Source organism: Hippocampus bargibanti, linkage group LG08 (genome assembly GCF_051943395.1).
Source record: "Hippocampus bargibanti isolate YZ-2025 linkage group LG08, ASM5194339v1, whole genome shotgun sequence".
Classification (NCBI taxonomy): domain Eukaryota; kingdom Metazoa; phylum Chordata; class Actinopteri; order Syngnathiformes; family Syngnathidae; genus Hippocampus; species Hippocampus bargibanti.
Genome location: NC_142741.1, coordinates 23,965,368 through 23,984,324, shown reverse-complemented (window position 1 = coordinate 23,984,324; position 18,957 = coordinate 23,965,368). Strand labels below are relative to the sequence as shown.

Below are 18,957 nucleotides of genomic sequence, written 5' to 3'. Positions count from 1 at the left end.
ATCTAGCCACTTGATTAATCAAGCCACTTGATTAGACTGATCAAAGAGTAACCCACGTGACCCATGTAACCCACTATATTTTGATGTCATTGGGTGACATCAGCGCCGGGAATCAATCAAGCTACAGTCATGTACAAAACCTCTGAGTCATTCGGCGTTTTTTTTTCTGAACATTTTTTTTTCCTGGAAAAAAAACCCACGATGCATCAAAACCGCCATAATCGAACCGCGAAGTAGCAAGGGATTAATATTAATAATAATAATATTTCATTTATAAGCGCCTTTCAAGACTCTCAAGGACACTTTACAGTCTGGTTCTATGTTGGGTTGTGGGTGCATACAACATATTGTCATTATTTAAATATTTATTGTCATTAATTTCTCATTTAAATGGTAATGACAATTTGCAATATTCGCGCCACGATACACAGCTATTTGTATTCCATACATACATGTTAAAACTACACGTAAAGGTGCTGCAGCGCCGTGATTTGAGAATTGCTGTCCCATAGTTAACAGGTAACATCCGAGTTACGACCGGGTTCCGTTCCGACAAAACGGTCGTAAGTCAAACGGTCGTAAATCGAAATGCATTCAAAATGGCTGACGCAAAGTTTATACGACAGGATAGTATACGATGTCAATCTGTTGTTTTTAAGCAACGTTTTCTATTGAATACTATTTATTATATACTAAAATGTTGACAGTTCATTGTCATTGTCACACGTGCCATAAATTAATTCAAAAGCTCACTGGAATGAAGCCTCGCGAGTTTTCCTGGCGTCGCTGGTGATGACGCACTCATCACGACAACTCGAGGTTGATATATAGGTTGATGCATATTAGCATATTTGACAATAAAGCTGACTTTGACTTTGATATATCAATTATCCTGTAATATGTCCCACGATTAAGTCGAAATTAATACGTCAAGCAACACAGATAAAATACAATGTTGTATTAGGACTCGAGCATTATGTCCTCGAATTGATGAGTTTTTAGTGGATTTAGGAATTTCCGAGTAGTCTTTAAAGGCACCGTGAACTATTTCTTCCTGTATTCCTGTGGCTAAGTAAAGCCTCATGACCAGACGGAAATGTGCACAGTTGACAGCCTTGATTCGCAATTGGAGTTTAGGTAAGAAGTATGTCCACCACATAGGATCTTCCTTTCGAGAAAAAGCTCCGTGTTGGCGGCGGCCATGTCAGTAAACAATGAATGACAACAACATGCCGCAGCCCGTACAGACGATCGCCTTCTTGTTTGTCACCGTCACGGTGACGATTTTCGCCACACTGTTCTGTTTGAACATGGAAGGTAAAGTGGGAGCACGCGTTTAATATATTTTCATCTCCACGTTATGGCGTTCTTTTTTGTTATATTTACTGTTGGGTCGAGGTGTTGACATCTGACAGCCCGTGTTTTGCTTGGAACTGAATTTGGTGGGCTTTAGGACCCGGCAGATATCACGTAGGCACAGGGTGGACGCGCAGCGTCTCTCTCAGAGGACCGATCAGAGGTCAGTTTCCCAAATTCACCAAAATGAGGCTAACGACGTGTAATGGTTTGGTTAGCTGGTCCTTGTTCAGTGTTGGTGAAACTTCCCAGCTTAGGCATTTTTGCCAACGACGTAAAGGGATAAACATAGAAAGGTTTAGCTAGAACACCGAGATTCGACGTACAGATGCTGCCCCGGTTGCACAATTCGCACGCTTTCACCATTTTAAGACACTTGAGCGGTCGTATAGCGACCCCGCCTGAGGTTTTTCTAGACGACGCGCAGGTAGAGAACCAGGCCAGCTACATCCATCCCAACTACCCGAGGCTCGATGATGCTACTAAACACCACAACGCGGGGATTTCTGTGGTCGGACGCGGAGACGAGGACGTTGTTGAACATTTGGGGGGAGCAGGACGTCCAGGAGGCTCTGGACGGCAACTTCCGTAACAGCTTCGTCTACCGCGACGTCTCCCGGCGGCTGGCGGCGATGGGCTTTGAGCGCACGCCGGAGCAGTGCAGGGTGCGGATAAAAAGCCTTAAAAGACAATATTTGCTCGCCAAGGAGGGCAACCTTCGCAACAACAGGCAATATCACAAGATCGCCAAGTTCTACGACACCATGGAGAGGATCCTGAGTAACCGACCCGCCCTTGACCCCCAAGAGTTCATAGATGGCGGGCCGGGAGGGGAGGAGGCCGTGGATGGTTTGGATGAGGATGCGGAGGATGTTCAGGACGTCTACTCCGAAAGTACTGGAGACTGTCCCTTCCCTGCTGAGACCGAAGTCAAGCTGGAATATCCCAGCATTCCCATCCCCATTCCGGTTAAAGTCACAGTGGGTAAAAACAGTAAGTTCACATTCATTCATTCATGTTATTATTGTGGTGTTGTGTCATAGATACTCCAGGAGTTACATATTCATAATTTGGGTAGAGCACCAGAAATACACCGTGACGAGATAAACTCGGTTGATCCAGTTTAACGCAATTCGTTCGGGATTGTTTCGGATTTAAAAAAAATACAGTGAGACCTCAACTTACGAACTTAATTGGTTCCCAGACAGAGTGTGTAAGGCGAAAAGTGTGTATCTAAAAAAAAAATTCCCATGGGAAACCATTAAAATGGGAATAATCCGTTCCCGGGTTTCCATAAAATATACTTTTCAACTAAATAAGCCTTAAAACTACACACAACATACCTTATTCTATGTATAATAAATGTGCTATTGTATTGTAATGGAAGAAATACACTGCACTGAATAATAAAGTCACTTTATTTACATTTGTGATGGTCATTTATGGCTTGATGGAATGGCGTTGGAGGTCGAAGGTCAAAGGGAATTGCTGTTTGGAAAGAGAGGCGCATTACATGAGGACTGTAATTAAAGTAATAAACTGCTGTAAAATAACGTTTTATTTACCTTTTTGATGGTCGTTGATGGCTTATGGAAGGAGAGTCACCTTCCATAAGGACTGTTGGTAACTTAACCTCATGTGCTGTTCGGTCGTGTGCTTCCGCCGAAGATCACTCCGCCAGCCGTGGTGGGTGTGTATTATGAAAATAGTGCTTATTATAAGGTTTAATTTTCATAAATTTGACGTTTATAAGATGAAAAGTTTGTAAGATAAGGTGTTTGTAAGTTGAGGTCTCACTGTATAATTAATCCGTTGCAGAGTCGCCAATATAAAATCTTGATTAACTGTACAGACGTGTGACTTGGATTAAACCAGTGATCGCTAACCAGTCAACCTGAGGCTAGTGCTAACAGCCACACTTTTGCTATCAGAAATCTGGGAGTGTGACGGGTATATTAAAATCATATTGTCTCGTGGGCCATTCAGGTACATCAGAAAGAATTCCCAACAGCAACCAATTGACAGCAAATTGCTCGGCCTCCACACCCAAACAGCAGCGGCGACGGCGGCGCACGAACTTCCCAATGGAAAGGCTCATGGAGCAGTTCCTGAAGCAGAGCTCGCAGGCCGAGGACAACTTCTACCGCATGGAGGAGCGCCGCTTGCAGGCCGAGGATAACCGGCGGGAGGCAGAGCACGCCAGGGAGCTACACATGCTACAAATGCTCGGTCAGATGTTCTCCAACATCTCTTCCGCCAGGCTGACCTCGGAAGCGGCGCCCAATCCTCACTTGAAAACCGCCGTGCACACCAATTCCACCGTGTTGTCCCAAGCCGTGCTGTCGTGCACAGCCCGCCAGTCCTCGCCACCAAGAGACGGTTTGGTCAAGCAAGGTCAGATGTCAAAGCCAAACACTCGACCGTTGAGTATAAAAGTGTGGCTGTCACCTGTGCAGTGCACAGGTTGTGCTCGAGCTCTCGGACAATTGTTTTGAATCTGATGGTTGCCTCAAGCGGGATTTGTTGTTTGGTTCGTTTCAGTGGCGGGCCGTGGATTTCATCGCTAGGCCTTCAGTAGTGCTATGTCTGAGTCAATCCAGACTGAAAAAAAGTGTGGTGTGAATTACTACAAGTCCACTAGAGCAGAGGTCCCCAACCCCCGGGCTGCGGACCGGTAGCGGTCCGTGGGTCATTTGGTACCGGGCCGCGCAGAAAGAATAAATAATTTACATAAAATGAAAAATTACCAGAATACATCCGACTATGACTTACTCTTGACACATATCAAAACAGTTGTCGAGGTCACGTGATGCATACCGCTAAAATTAGCCCACCTTGTGTCAACTAGTATCAAATAGTAGTCTTGGTGCAACACACAACGATTCACCATTGCGTTATTTATGTTTTCATTCTAATTTCGCCATCAACGCAAAGTTTTCAGACCAAACAAAGTACCCAAAATGCATTGTGTGTCACTTTCTTGGTCAGGGGCGTTCCTTCAGTGATGTCACGTCAGGCATCGTCATCAACTCGAAAACAAGACTTCCTGAATATTCAGCGCCAGTCTTAAAAACATAAAATATAGCGATATGCGGCGGAATCTTTGTAAAATACGCTCAGTAGAAGTCATTTGAAGCCATTTTACAAATTATGGACACAACTTGTCCGGGGGCGTCGGTTGTCCTTTCAGGATTGTATAAGTAACCTGTATTGTTTTGTACTGAATAATAAACATTTAACAAAATATATGCTCTATAAAGATATGTACATGTGCAACTGGAGAGAATGCTACATATGTTACTTCAAAAATATTCGTATGTACCGTTGTTCGTAACTCGAATGTTTGTAAGTAGGGGAGCGTCTGTATTAAGATCTGATATTGCAACTGAGCTGTTCTTTTTATCACTATTTATTATGTGTATTTTATGAATAAGATTTTTTTTCGGATTGCATTGATTTCAATACAAAGAGTTGTTTAAGCCGTGTTTTTTGACTATAGTGTTTGAGCGCCGGTACAGCCTGGCCCCGACATCTGACGGGGGCATGGAGGATCACATCTTGTCTCTCGTGAAGAAGATAGTCCCTCCCTTGTCCAGCCGCAAACACAAAGGACAAGATGGCCGAATCGGAATTATTGGCGGATGTCAAGAGTATGTCGCAAACCAGCTTCCAATTTCATTCCTGTATTGATCCCATTTGATTTCAGCCACTAATGTTGATGTCTTCCCGCTAAAGCTACACTGGAGCGCCTTACTTTGCCGCCATCTCAGCATTGAAAGTGGTAAGCTAAATACTACCCGCTCTCTATCTTTTTTTTCGTGAAATGCATTTTTTTTTTTTTAGCGCACCATCTTTGTCTCGTCTCCAGGGTGCTGACTTGTCTCATGTGTTCTGCACCAAAGACGCTGCCGCTGTCATCAAATCCTACAGCCCTGAGCTCATAGTTCATCCCGTCCTGTGAGTAGAACATTTGTGTAAAATGATCATGAGAGTGATCATGTTTTGCGAAAGGTGACTTGTCGAAACCTGTCAGCTTTTCCAGTTATATTATAATAAGAATGTTGTATAATAGTTCTATAAGAATAATAATGTGCAATACAGTAGTATTGATTTTTTTTTTTTTTTTTTTTTTTTTTTTTAAGAATAACATTTTTCTGTAATGTACTTAAAGGACAACCGACGCCTCCGGACAAGTTGTGTCCATAATGTGTAAAATCACTTCAAATGACTTCGACTGAGCGTATTCTACAAAGATTCCACCGCATATAGCTATATTTTAAGACTCGCGCCGAATATTCAGGATGTCTTGTTTTCGAGTTGATGACGATCCCCACGTGACGTCACGTAAGGAACGCCCCCGACCGAGAAAGCAATACACAATGCATTTTGCGGTACTTTGTTTGGTCTGAAAACTTCGTGTTGATGGCGAAATTAGAAGGAAAATGCATAAATAACGCGATGGTGAATCATTGTGTGTTGCACCAAGACTATGTGATACTAGTTGACAAATTCTCAGCAGACAAATCAGCCCATTTCCAACAGAGCTTGGGCACCATCTTGTGCATTTTCTGGGTGCTACATTGCTGTCATTGACGGCTCGAATTGATATGGGAGGACTCCTTTAATCGATTGCAAACATTTATGCTTTCCTCTTCAGAACTATTTGAATCATATTCATAACTGGATGAGAAACAAGAAAGCACCATTTTTTTGATTCTCGAGCAAGGCAAGACGTCTTGGCGTGATGTCACGAACAAGGGGGCGGGACCTTCTGAAAATGGCCACTTCCGGGTTCAATTTGAAGTGACACTTTATGTCATTTTTTATTGGTGATTTTTCACTTGACTAAAAATATCATCCTGCGTGTTTTGGGTATTTTAGATGCTATAAAACGTTTTTCTGATGTCAGTTAGGAAACAAAAAAAAATGGTGTCGGTTGTCCTTTAAAATATATGCGTGGAGATAAAAAGTATGGAACGGTACCCCCATTTTTTAAATCATTTTTTGCTCCAGCTGTCACATTTTTATAACATTTGTATTACTGTACTCTGAAGATTTGTTTTGAATGAATAAATTCGGGAATGACAGTGAATGAGTGAATGACCTCTAGCTATTTTTAATCATAATTTTAGCATATTCTGAGGCATTCAACTTTAGAGGTTGTACTTCATTATGTAACATTTGTACCAATTGTATGTGTATGTGTGTGTCTCATGTGTTGTGTGTGCGCATGTGCATACCTTTTGAAAGTGACAGCCCAAATGCGGTGGAGGAGATTGAAAAATGGCTCCCGAGACTGCACAGCCTTGTGGTTGGACCTGGTCTGGGGAGAGAGGACTTCTTATTAAAAACAGCCAAGGTACCTTTAGTGTCTTACTATTGTGGATTTAAAAAACATTACAGACGCTCCCCACCTTAGGAACTTAATTGGTTCCCAGACAGTGTGTAAGGCGAAAAGGGTGTATCCCAAAAAAAAGTTTTCCCATAGGAAACCATTAAAATGAGAATAATCCGTTCCCACGTCCCCATAAAACCTAATTTTCTACTTTATAATTTTCTAAGCGCTAAAGGACAACCGACGCCTCCGGACAAGTTGTGTCCATAATTTGTAAAATCACTTCAAATGACTTCTACTGTGCGTATTTTACAAAGATTCCATGGCATATAGCTATATTTTACGTTTTAAAACTCACGCTGAACATTCAGAAAGTCTTGTTTTTGAGTTGGTTACGATTCCTGACGTCACGTCACGGATGGAATGCCCCTGACCGAGAAAGGACACACAATGCATTTTGCGGTCCTTTGGTCTCAAAACTTCATGTTGATCCGTTTTGATGGCGAAATTAGAAGGAAAACGCGTAAATAACGCGATGGTGAATCGTCGTGTGTCGCACCAAGACAACTATTTGATATTCGCTGACACAAATTCCCAGCAGACAAATCAGCCCATTTCCAATGAAGCTTGTGCGCCATCGTGTGCATTTTCTGAGACGCTACATTGGAGTCCAGATTGCTCGAATTGATAGGAATGACTTCTTTAATCGATTGCAAACATTTATGCTTTCCTCTTCAGAACTATTTGAATCATATTCATAACTGGATGAGTAACAAGAAAGCATCTTCTCCGAATCTGAACTCTGTGAGCCCATTGTTTTGATTCTTGAGCAGGGCAAGACGTCCTGGTGTGACGTCACGAAATGGGGGCGGGACTTTTTTAAAAACATCAGTTCCGATGTCATTTTGTGGCAGTTGGACACTTTAAGTCATTTTTATTGGTGTTTTAAATTTGACTAAAAATATCAGCCTGCGTGTTTTGGGGTATTTTAGATGCTATAAAACGTTTTTCTGATGTCAGTTAGGAAACAAAAAAAATGGTGTCGGTTGTCCTTTAAACATAAATTCCATACAAAATAAAGCACTGAAGCAACTTACGAACAAATTGACCTTACGAACGACCGCTCGGAAATGTATCTCGTTCGTAAGGTGGGGAGCGTTTGTATCTTGAACCAGAATGTTTGTACATGTGTTTCTCACTTGAAGGAGGTGATCGAGAAGTCCAAAGCAAGAGATATTCCAATCGTCATTGATGCAGTGAGTATTTGTGTAGATGAATTTTGTCTTGTAGTTTTAAAAAGTCATGGTGACTCACTATGGCGTTTTATTTTTTCTCTGTTTGCCTTCTACAGGATGGATTATGGCTGGTCACAAAGCAGCCGTCTGTTATTCAGGGCTACCAAAAGGGCCTCATTACGCCCAATTTCATGGAGTTCACGCGACTGTACGAGACACTGGTGGGTCCTCTTTGCGATTGACACATTTCATTCTGTGCTAAGTGTTGTTTTTTTAATTCCATCTGCGTGTTGTCCTATCAGCAACACAAGGCCGTGGACAGCGTGGATCGCCGTAGCGGCGTCCTGCAGCTCAGCGAAACGATGGGAAACATTACCGTGCTGCTCAAGGGAGAGAAAGATCTCATAGCTGATGGGAGCACAGGTTGGTTATTGAGCCTTCTGCTCGATGAATGTTTTTGGCAGTGATTGATAGTGTGACGTGTCACATTTATGTATGTATGCGTGTCCGTGTGAGTGGATGGATGTTTTGCAAATTGCCCCATTGTGGGACGTATAAAGGTTTTCTGACTCTGGTGTGTGTGTGTGTGTGTGTGTGTGTTTATGTATTTTTTTATGTATTTATGTATGTATTTTTGTATTTATTTATTGCAGTGGTCACGTGCAGTACTGAGGGCAGTGGGAGGCGATGTGGAGGACAAGGTGATCTTCTGTCTGGATCTGCTGGTGTACTGGCTCACTGGGCCAGTACTGCTTCTCAAGCAGGACTGATCACAGGGTGAGTGCGCTATAAAGCTGATTTATAGGATAGTGGGCAATCATACGCTCGGCCAAAAATATTAATCTCTCAAATAAAATTGCTTATTAAAAAAATGATGCTCTTTTAATTTGAGTAATGCTGTGTTGTGAATGACATCTCCCAACTGACAGTAGATGTTAGAGGCAAGGGTCCACAAGGTTGGGTGACCAAAAAATTGCACAGCACACAGATATTCATTTCGACTTATGGCAATTTTTTTCAAACCCTCAGTACTTGGAGATTTGTTGTATAAGTGCGTGGACATGCGTACATTCTGAAGATCTAGTTTTACGACTTTCTTTTTCCTGGAAACACCCTTCAATGTCAAATTATTAACCGGGTGATATTCAAATGGCCAGGTTAATGCAATATTTGATGATTATTTTGAAGTAACATGCCTCGTCCATCATTGTTGTCTTACTGCAGTGTAAACCCATTGATGGTGGCAGCGATGGGGGCCTCTTCACTCACCAGACAGTGCAACAAACAAGCCTTCCAGCGACATGGGAGGTCTACCACCACTTCGGACATGATCCACGAAATTGGCCCAGTCTTCAAAAACCTATTTGAAAGATGAAAAACAACATTTTACGCACACATTAAAAAAAAGCTGTTTGGTTGATTTTACACTCTGTGCTCTCAAACTATTACTTTCGGTCCTTATCATGAACTAATTGAGGTTAGGGAAAAATAAAGGTACTCAAAGGCTCAAGGTTTGTGGACTATACCTCATTGTGTATGTAAACACGAGCATCCCTCAAACACTGTTCTTCCCATATCACGTTTATACAGAGAAATATGAAAGTTGTTGTAATTGATGTTTTTTTATGACAAAAATAAAAAATATGACTGAGTTAATTCATCTGACAATACTTGTTCAAGTAATGCACAGTCCATAATCGACGCTAGGTAGCAGCATTGTCTTACGAACGTATCAGTTGGATCAGCGTCGATGGCGGCTTTTGACGCTACGCACATGCGCAAATCCGCCTTCCACCTTTGAGCTAATGGCTAGCATTAGTTGCTCCAGTTGCCGATTTACCCAGTGCATGACTGATGTCTTAAACATTAAGGTTTTTTTATTTGACCTTAAGAACGGAGAACTGATTGGAAAAGTAGCAATATATGTACGCGCAGAGGTAGGCTTGCCTTTCATTTGCGGGATCGAAATAGAACGGCGATGTTTGTTTTGCAGTGATAGAGCGTCGCGCTAGCTACAGAGAAACGAGGGGGAAAAACCCAGGGAACGTTCAAGTTTTTAGGATTCGAAGTCTGAAAGTTTGTGATCAAATATCCGTAGATTTGACGATCGTTGCGTTTAATGCCCCAAATTATTTTCATCTTGTTTTTCTTGTTACGTTCAACATTTGATTGACTTTTCAAAGACAGTGCACATGAAACTTGGGTAGCCAAACGCTACAATTTAAAACATGGTTAAATGTACATTATACAGAGTTGGAAGACTTAAAATCGGTTGCCAGGGACAACGTTGACTCGTCAAATTAATATTTGATGGAGTTGATGTTAAAAGTCAACACGCTGAAAGCGCGAGCTGCGTAAGCTAATTACAAAACGAGACTACTCGACGCTGGAATCTTTATTTTAAGCATGATAGTTTAATTTGCATCAAGTCTTTAATTAAAACTAAATGTTTCCTTCATTCTTTGTGAAGGTAAACCCAACTCGTGTTAAAAAAATCGCCGGGAAAACTAGCTAACCTTGTTAACAACATCAGGCTAGCTTCGCTTTCCTGTCGTTGGTTAGGAGCGGTACTTTCAGGTTGTACACAAATACATACAAAGTACCACCCACGACACATTAATTGTCATTACAACGTCTTTGAATTTGAATCGTCTTGATTTTGAATTGTGGAGAAAGCAACGTTATTTGACATGTTGCCATACCTACTGTATCTATGGCGTGCATTGAATGAACGCGTCACATGGCCCCGCCCCATGTGGTATTTAGTACAATCCAAATCGCTTTCGAAAAAAAAAATGACATTTTATTTACAGACTTTAAAATTTCAGCCTTTCTAATTGTATTGGCACTGATGGAATAATTTTGGGAATAATAATGCTATGCTGATTTGCAGTACAGTACTACCCGTACAGCGAAATTAACTCATTCACTGCCATCCATTTTCTAACCCGAGTTGCCAGTGTTACCAGTTGATTTAAAGCAAATTGTAATACACAAACAAATAAATACACAGAAGCAATTAGAAATAGTGGGTTGTTTTTCTATATTGCTACATGTTAGATTGTTCATCATCCATAGTGGAAATGTATGCAAATTTGGTTAATCATCACAATAAAAATGAGAAAATGTACTTTTAACATACGTGTTAAGTCTTACGATTTGGTCGGGAGACTTCCGATTTTGACAACAATATTCACTACTATTGACACAATACATACAGTTCATTTGTAAGGTGAAACCAAAAATTTAAAAAAGCAATATACAGTAAAGTCTCGTTATATCGATATCGGATATATCGATAGTCCCGGTTATATCGATACTATTTCTATGCACCCACGGAGAAAATTACATGCAAACAGGGTCGGATATATCGATAGTCCCGGTTATATCGATATTTTTTCGGACTCCCTTGAATATCGATATAACGAGACTTTACTGTATTTTGTATACTAATTGAATATGTATAAATAAACAATGAAAACATGTTGGTGTTTTATTGACTTCTAATTGACACTTTTGGAACACACACTACAGAGTCGCGAGTACGAAAATCTCCCTATTTATGATTTTTGAAACTTAACATGTACAACATGCGTTAACCATTTGAAAATATGACAGAAACACCATAGTGGAAGCAAGATTACAATATAAAGATTATTCACAATGCTATCTAAATAAGAGTATCTGTTTTTACACAAATTACTGTATTCTCTCTGCATTTTCTTCCAGGTGGAGGTCTGTGTGATAAGCGTGAAGTCATTATGTTGAACGCCACAAACGGCGACCCCGGCCACGTTGTTGTCAATTATGTGGAAGAGTACTTGGATTTGGTGGAATCACTGCCCTTTGATTTGCAGAGAAGTGTGTCTCTTATGAAGGAAATTGATGCTAGATATCAAGGTAAAAATGCATTGTTCACCAATTCAAATCATTTTCTTTGGTCATGAATAAATACCTGTACATTAAAGGACAACCGACGTCTCTGGACAAGTTGTGTCTATAATTTGTAAAATGGCTTCAAATTACTTCTACTGAGCGTATTTTACAAAGATTCCATCGCATTGAGCTTTATTTTACGTTTTAAGACTCGCGCTGAATATTCCGGAAGTCTTGTTTTTGAGCTGGTGACGAGTACTCACGTTACGTCACTGAAGGAACGCCCCTGACCGAGAAAAAAAACCACATTGTAGCATTCCTTCCATCACGTCAATGCATTTTGCTGTACTTTGTTTGGTCTGAAAACTTTGTGTAACACCAAAAAGAGGCAGAAGATGGCGACAAAGCTCCGTGTAAGGAATTAATCAGCCCGTTTCCAGGGGCTGGGGGGATTAATTCCTTACGTGGAGCTTTGTCGACATTTTCTGCCTGTTTTTGGTGCTACATTTCCCGCCCCCAGATACCTCAAAATGGCACGGAATAAATTCTTAAATCGATTGCAAACGTGTATGCTTTCCTCTTCAGAACTATTTGAATCATATTCATAACTGGATGAGTAACAAGAAAGCATCTTCTCCGAATCTGAAGCCATTGTTTTGATTCTCGAGCAAGGCAAGACGTCCTGGCGTGACGTCACGAACTGGGGGCGGGACCTTCTGAAACTGGCCACTTCCAGGTTTAATTTGAAGTAGTTTTTAGACACTTTAAGTCATTTTATTGGTGTATCGCATTTGACTAAAAATATCATACTGCGTGTTTTGGGTATTTCAGATGCTATAAAACGTTTTTCTGATGTCAGTTAAGAAACAAAAATGGTGTCGGTTGTCCTTTAAAGACTTCTGCTATGGACAATCAGCCATGATCGATATTTGTATTCAACAACAATGTCATCCACTATTTATCAGATGTTTTGAAGGAACTTGAGGAGGCCTACGAACGGCATCGCAAAGAATCCGACACAACCCAAAGACGGAAACTGCAGTTGTCTATTCAGAGGGCGCTGATCCGCATTCAAGAGCTTGGAGATGAGAAGATTCAGATTGCTGGACAAATGGTTAGTATGTTACAATAAATGGACCGCCGATTCATGATTGGTGATCAATAGTATTGACAAGAAATAAATATGTCATTTAAATTTTATATTAGGGACATATTGCCATGCCCAAGATGGAGTTAATATGTCATACCTGTCAACCTGCGAGGTCACTTTACAGTCACGAAATCAGTTTTTCTGCGGGTGAGCAGCGGCAGCCATATGCGCCAGCGTTCACTCAACCCGGAAGTAACTCAAATAGATAGAACGTTACCTAGCTAGCTAACAGATAGCCAGGTAGACAGTTAGTCAACTAGCTAGATAGCCATCTAGCTAATAAATAGCCAGCTACATAGCTAGCAAGCTAGAGAGATAGCAAATGGATAAATAGCCAGCTACATAGCTAGCTAGCTAGACAGATAGCAAATAGATAGCAAATAATACATCTGGATTTGGATTTATTAGTCTTGCAGTGGAGAAGTTTACATTTCACAGCAGCATTTCATTTATAAGCACCTTTCAAAACTCTCAAGGTCACTTTACAGTCACAAAATCAGTTTTTCTGCGGGTGAGCAGCGGCAGCCACATGCGCCAGCTTTCACTCAACCCGGAAGTAATTCAAATCGATGGAACGCTAGCTAGCTAACAGATAGCCAACTAGCTAGAATGCCATCTAGCTAATAAATAGCCAGCTACATACCTAGCTAGTTATGGATAAATAGCCAGCTACATAGCTAGCTAGCTAGACAGATAGCAAATAGATAGCAAATAATACATCTGGATTTGGATTTATTAGTCTCGCAGTGGAGAAATTTACATTCCACAGCAGCATTTCATTTATAAGTGCCTTCCAAAACTCTTAAAGACACTTTAGAGTCACATGATATTTTTTCTGCGGGTGAGCAGCGGCAGCCAGACTCGTAAAGATACATTGTTCCAGGTGGAGTTGGTGGAGAACCGAACCCGGCAGTTAGACTGGCATTCCCAACTCCTCCACACCTCCCAAGAAGCTCCAGAGAGCCAGATCGCCCCGCCAACATCCTTGGCAACCGCCGCAGCTTCCATGATCACGTCGTCCTCGTCTTCGTCCTCGGCCACCCCGAGCAAAACGGGCCACCACGACAAAAAACGCGAAGAGGTTACGCCGAGCTCAGCGGCGGGAGACAAGACAGGCGGAAAACGCTCCAGGAGGCAGAAGAACGGGGAGAGCTACGGCGGCATGGACACCGCAGAGGACATTGGCGCCGGGGCGTCCCGGGAGAAGCGAGCGAAAACCTCATCCAAGAAGAAAAAGAGATCCAAGGCAAAGTCTGAGAGGGAGGTGTCTCCACCGGACCTGCCCATCGACCCCGACGAGCCCACGTACTGCCTGTGCGAACAGGTGTCCTACGGCGAAATGATCGGCTGCGACAATGACGAGTGTCCCATTGAGTGGTTCCACTTCTCCTGCGTCGCTCTCCATCACAAACCCAAAGGCAAGTGGTACTGCCCCAAGTGTCGTGGTGAGAATGAGAAGACCATGGACAAAGCCTTGGAAAGGGCTAAGAAGGAGCGGGCGTACAACAGGTAGCTGAACCCGGGCCATTGATGAACATTTCAACATTTGAAGTACAGTGATACCTCGGTTTACGAAACCCTTAGATTACGAACTTTTCGGTTTACGAACGTTACATTTATGAACATTTTACCTTGGCGTACAAAAGTATTTTTCGGGATACACGCGGAGAGCTGCCACAATGAGTGATGTGTCGTTCGCGAACGAGCCTGTTCTCCTAACAAGAAAATGGCAGTCGGCTTGTTTTGGTCCTCTATTTTCCCCGCCCCCAGTCGTCGGTTAAAGCCACGTGATTGGTCAAGAACGCAGCAGTGAGGGGCGGATTACAGACAGAGAGTGAAGCCATTCTCCCAAAAAGAAAATGGCTGCCGACATTTTTTTTGTCCTCTATTCCCCGCCCCCAGTCGTCGGTTAAAGCCATGTGATTGGTCAAGAGCGTAGCAGTGAGGGGGGGTTAAACATGAAAGAGACAGCCAGACGACAGAGTGACAAAATGGATAGGAAACAGTGAAATATGGACTCGTTTCAACTTTGATAGTTCAAAAGCAGAGTGTAGACTGCAAGGTTAAAATATCCCATCAATCAGGCTCCACAAATAACCCGCACAAGCCATCTGTACACTAGGTGCAAAAATCTTATCAACCCGGCCAAACAGAACACAATTGATGAGGAACTAGGTAAAATTATCGCAGAGAAAGCACCGACAAGGTATCGTTCCTCAAGATGGTGAAAGAAGAAGGCTACGTTCCTCATCAAGTGTTTAATGCTGATGAAGACGGCCGGCCACTCCATTCCATCAAGCCATCGACGACCATCACAAAGCTAAATAAAACGACTTTATTCTACAGTACAGTTTATTTCTTTCATTATAATACCATAGCACATTTATTATATATAAAATAAGGTATATTTTGTGTAGTTTTAAGGCTTAGAAAATTAGAAAGTAGAAAATTATGTTTTATGGAGAGCTGGGAACGGATTATTCTCATTTTAATGGTTTCCTATGGGAAATATTTTTTTGGGATACACACTTTTCACCATACACACTCTGTTAGGGAACCAATTAAGTTCGTAAGCCAAGGTATCACTGTATTATTATTATTTCAACTAGTATTTGTCCATTGTTACTGAATAGTTCTGTAAATAGTTATTTTTCTAAGACTGCCCTCTGACTTGCCCGGGGATTGTTTTGAAGCAAGGAGTGGGCAACTTGTCCAATTAGCACTCTGAAGAGCATTTGTGGAGTCACCGTTTTAACGGTTCTTTAGAGGTGTTTTATTTGTTTCAATAACGACATGGAGGCTTCAATGCTTTCACAGGTTCCTCATCCTCGTACAGTGGGAATGTTAGTCAGCCATCTTGCACTCGGCCATCTTGTTACCACATGCATGCGACATCACCCATTCAACTATCTCCGGTTAACAAATAAACTGCTCTTTAATCAAATGAACTGTTTTGTTTCAATAAGATTATCGATATAATCCAGTGACACTTCCAGTCAGGCACACTTGTGCACGATATTACTCAACCTCCAATTTTGTTCCACTTTTTAAAATCTATTCAAAGGACAACCGACGTCACTTTTTTGTTTCTTAACTGACATCAGAAAAACGTTTTATGGCATCTAAAATAGCCAAAACACGCAGGATAATATTTTTAGTCAAATGCAAAACACCAATAAAAATGACTTAAAGTGTCCAAAATCTGAAAAAAATTGAGCTGCGAATTGGGCATTTTCAGAAAGTCCCGCCCCCAGTATGTGACGTCACGCCAAACTTACGCATTGCTGGAGAATCAAAACAATGGCTTCAGATTCAGAGAACATGCTTTCTTGTTACACATCCAGTTATGAATATGATTCAAATAGTTCTGAAGAGGAAAGCATACATGTTTGCAATCGATTAAAGAATTTATTCCACGCCATTTTGAGGCAACATTGGGGAGAAACGATCACCAGAAAAGAGGCACAAAATGGCGACCTCCTGTGGCCACCTCCGTTTCCAAAGGCTGATAAATTCCTTATATGGAGCTTGGACACCCTCTTCTTGCGGCTTGTGGGTGCACCCACAAGGTTTTCAGACCAAAATAATACAGCAAAATACATTGATGTGATGGAAGCTCTGCTACAATGCGTCTTTTTTCGGTTAGGGGCGTTCCTTTAGTGACATCACATACGGACTCGTCACCAACTCAAAAACAAGACTTCCCGAATATTCAGCACGAGTCTTAAACCGTAAAATATAGCTATATGCGGTGGAATCGTATTCAAATATGGTCAGTAGAAGTCATTTGAAGCCATTTTACAAATTATGGACACAACTTGTCCGGAGACGTCGGTTGTCCTTTAAGGTGAAACAATGCCAGTGCACCTCATTTAGCGTAAATGAGTTACACTTGCAAAAGCTCTAGGACTCGGGTGCTCAAAAATTTTCAACACGGGAGCTACTTTTGAAATGACCAAGTCAAAATGATCTACCCATTCTATTTATTAAGAAATATATTGACGATTCTTACTACTTATGATGATATATAACCGCATATGTAGCACAACATAAGTCTGTACATTTTTTTGCCATTACCTGAGTTCACGCTGATAACTGTCAGACGAGACAAACGCACTGTGGAAATGTCATCGTGGGAAAAAAAAGTCCCATTCCATATGAAAGTGATACTTTTTTCTTCTTTGGTCCAGCTCCCCCACTTATTTTATACCCTATCTTACGTTTAAAGGGATAAAACCGAGCGAAAATTAGGATATAACTAACAACTAGCTTGTTAACTTGCGTTGTTGAAGCACGCAGTGTACCTAATAATGAGATGTCATCTGATTGGTTGTCCGATGTGCCAATCAAGTAAAGGGATGGCTGCTTGTCGAACGTCGAGTTTTTTTCCCCCAAAACAACTCAACTTTATTTGTATAGCGTCAGTTTTGACAAATGTCACAAGATCTACCTTGGAGATCGATTGATCGATCGCAATCGACGTATTGAGCATAAATAAATGTATTGAGCGACCAGTTCATTCAGATAATGAAAAAATATGTAGGTATTACCTAGATTTTAGGTAATACAGATTTTTTTTAATGTAAATGTACGAACACAATATTCACGTTGACTTTTAATCATACGAATGTAAATATCAGCATTCCGCGTTTCAAACAGAATTTGCTCTTCGTGTTAGGCTCTTTGGGCTAATATGCAAAAACTACTCACCGGTTAAAATCTCTCAAAAGTCTTCTCGTTTTTGTGGAAATGGTCGAACGTGATGAGTGGCCAATTTAATGAAGAATAACCTATTTATAAGAATAGCGAGGAGGGAGTACATATATTAAATGCCATATACTAGTGATGGGAATTACGGCTCTTTTTAGAGAGCTGGTTCTTTTGGCCCGGCTCACTAAAAAGATCTGACTCTTTTGATTCCTAAATGGCTCCTCATTTATTATTTTTTTGCTTAAATTAATGTGCTACCAAAAATAATGTAAAATGGTATGTAAAACAAATTACAAAGTCTAAAAATATAAAATGTATCATTTTTAAAATGTATGTGGCTTTATTTATATTCCTGTGTGTGTGTGTGTGTGTGTGTGTGTGTGTGTGTGTGTGTGTGTGTGTGTGTGTGTGTGTGTGTGTGTGTGTGTGTGTGTGTGTGTGTGTGTGTGTGTGTGTGTGTGTGTGTGTGTGTGTTCTACCACGGATTTTGACCAATCACGTGCGAAGTGATGGATCGATGAGGCATCCTGTATCGTTTTGCGACAGTGACACAATGTATTGACACTGTGTTGCTGAATACTGACACCTGGTGGACTTGCAGGAAGCATTTGACAAGGTCATCTGACACTGATCAGTCAACGCACATTTTAAGGTACGTAGTCCTGAAAATAGATAAATACATAAATAAACAAATAGATAGTTAAATGAAAAAATAAATACATACATTGGTGAATAGGTAAATAAATAAATACATATATAAATAAAAAACAAAACATTTCGTAGTAATTTTTGTAACCATTTAACACCATAAACCAATAATGACGAGGAACCCTGTCCGGGTTTGCGTTTAAACATTTAACCTGGGCCGATTTACTCTTTTTTAAAATCACGTTATATTGAGCAACCAGTTCATTCAGAATCTAGTTCAACATGTACTTAAATGTTAAATACGACCCAAACTTGATTTCCGTCAACAAGTCCTCGTACGACTGATAACTAAGGAGATCACTTTGTTTACGTTACGATGTGTCCTGCAACGTCATTATTCGGCGACGGAGAACAGAATCCAGAATGGGGGGAAAACTGTTGCTATTTTTTTACCGAACATTTAATACAATACGAACCTTCCGAAGTTGTTTATAACTATTTTATAGTCAGCGTTTCGGTATATTTCTTTCAACGCAATGACGACGTAATCGCCAATAGGTTAACAATGACGTCATAAAGAACGAGCCGGTTCCCGTCGCAATAATGAATACGGTAGTGGTCACGTGACTTTCTTAAAGCGGTACGCG

General features: G+C 41.2%; 2 protein-coding genes across 4 annotated transcripts; both read left to right on the top strand.

Moving 5' to 3' along the window:
• The first annotated feature begins 1,054 nt into the window (after window positions 1–1,054).
• Window positions 1,055–9,582, top strand: naxd (NAD(P)HX dehydratase). The gene is made up of 11 exons (XM_089002494.1): window positions 1,055–2,349; window positions 3,343–3,750; window positions 4,856–5,006; window positions 5,092–5,137; window positions 5,225–5,313; window positions 6,607–6,715; window positions 7,897–7,947; window positions 8,043–8,147; window positions 8,229–8,349; window positions 8,580–8,703; window positions 9,151–9,582. The coding sequence occupies exons 1-11, from the start codon at window positions 1,830–1,832 to the stop codon at window positions 9,299–9,301; spliced, it is 1,875 nt and encodes a 624-aa protein (XP_088858620.1). The 5' UTR covers window positions 1,055–1,829; the 3' UTR covers window positions 9,302–9,582.
• Window positions 9,583–9,727: 145 nt separating this feature from the next.
• On the top strand, window positions 9,728–18,239 carry ing1 (inhibitor of growth family, member 1). Of its 3 annotated transcripts, none has more exons than XM_089002495.1 (5): window positions 9,728–9,863; window positions 11,656–11,826; window positions 12,768–12,916; window positions 13,836–14,461; window positions 18,170–18,239. In XM_089002495.1, exons 2-5 carry the CDS (start codon window positions 11,688–11,690, stop codon window positions 18,222–18,224), a joined length of 969 nt encoding a protein of 322 aa, XP_088858621.1. In that variant the 5' UTR covers window positions 9,728–9,863; window positions 11,656–11,687; the 3' UTR covers window positions 18,225–18,239. The 3 variants fall into 3 exon arrangements, with proteins under 3 accessions (XP_088858621.1, XP_088858622.1, XP_088858623.1); XM_089002496.1 differs by lacking the exon at window positions 18,170–18,239 and adding an exon at window positions 15,770–15,900; XM_089002497.1 differs by lacking the exon at window positions 18,170–18,239 and having other exon boundaries at window positions 13,836–15,900.
• The last annotated feature ends 718 nt before the right edge of the window (window positions 18,240–18,957 follow it).

Bases quoted from the DNA above. Each gene is read 5' to 3' on its own strand.
- ing1 (XM_089002495.1), top strand. From the start codon at position 11,688: ATGTTGAACGCCACAAACGGCGACCCCGGCCACGTTGTTGTCAATTAT. The intron at 12,917-13,835 runs GTTAGTATGTTA...ACATTGTTCCAG, and splicing joins TTCAGATTGCTGGACAAATG to GTGGAGTTGGTGGAGAACCG. The intron at 14,462-18,169 runs GTAGCTGAACCC...TCACGTGCGAAG, and splicing joins AAGGAGCGGGCGTACAACAG to TGATGGATCGATGAGGCATC.
- naxd (XM_089002494.1), top strand. From the start codon at position 1,830: ATGATGCTACTAAACACCACAACGCGGGGATTTCTGTGGTCGGACGCG. The intron at 5,314-6,606 runs GTGAGTAGAACA...ACCTTTTGAAAG, and splicing joins CTCATAGTTCATCCCGTCCT to TGACAGCCCAAATGCGGTGG. The intron at 8,350-8,579 runs GTTGGTTATTGA...TATTTATTGCAG, and splicing joins CATAGCTGATGGGAGCACAG to TGGTCACGTGCAGTACTGAG.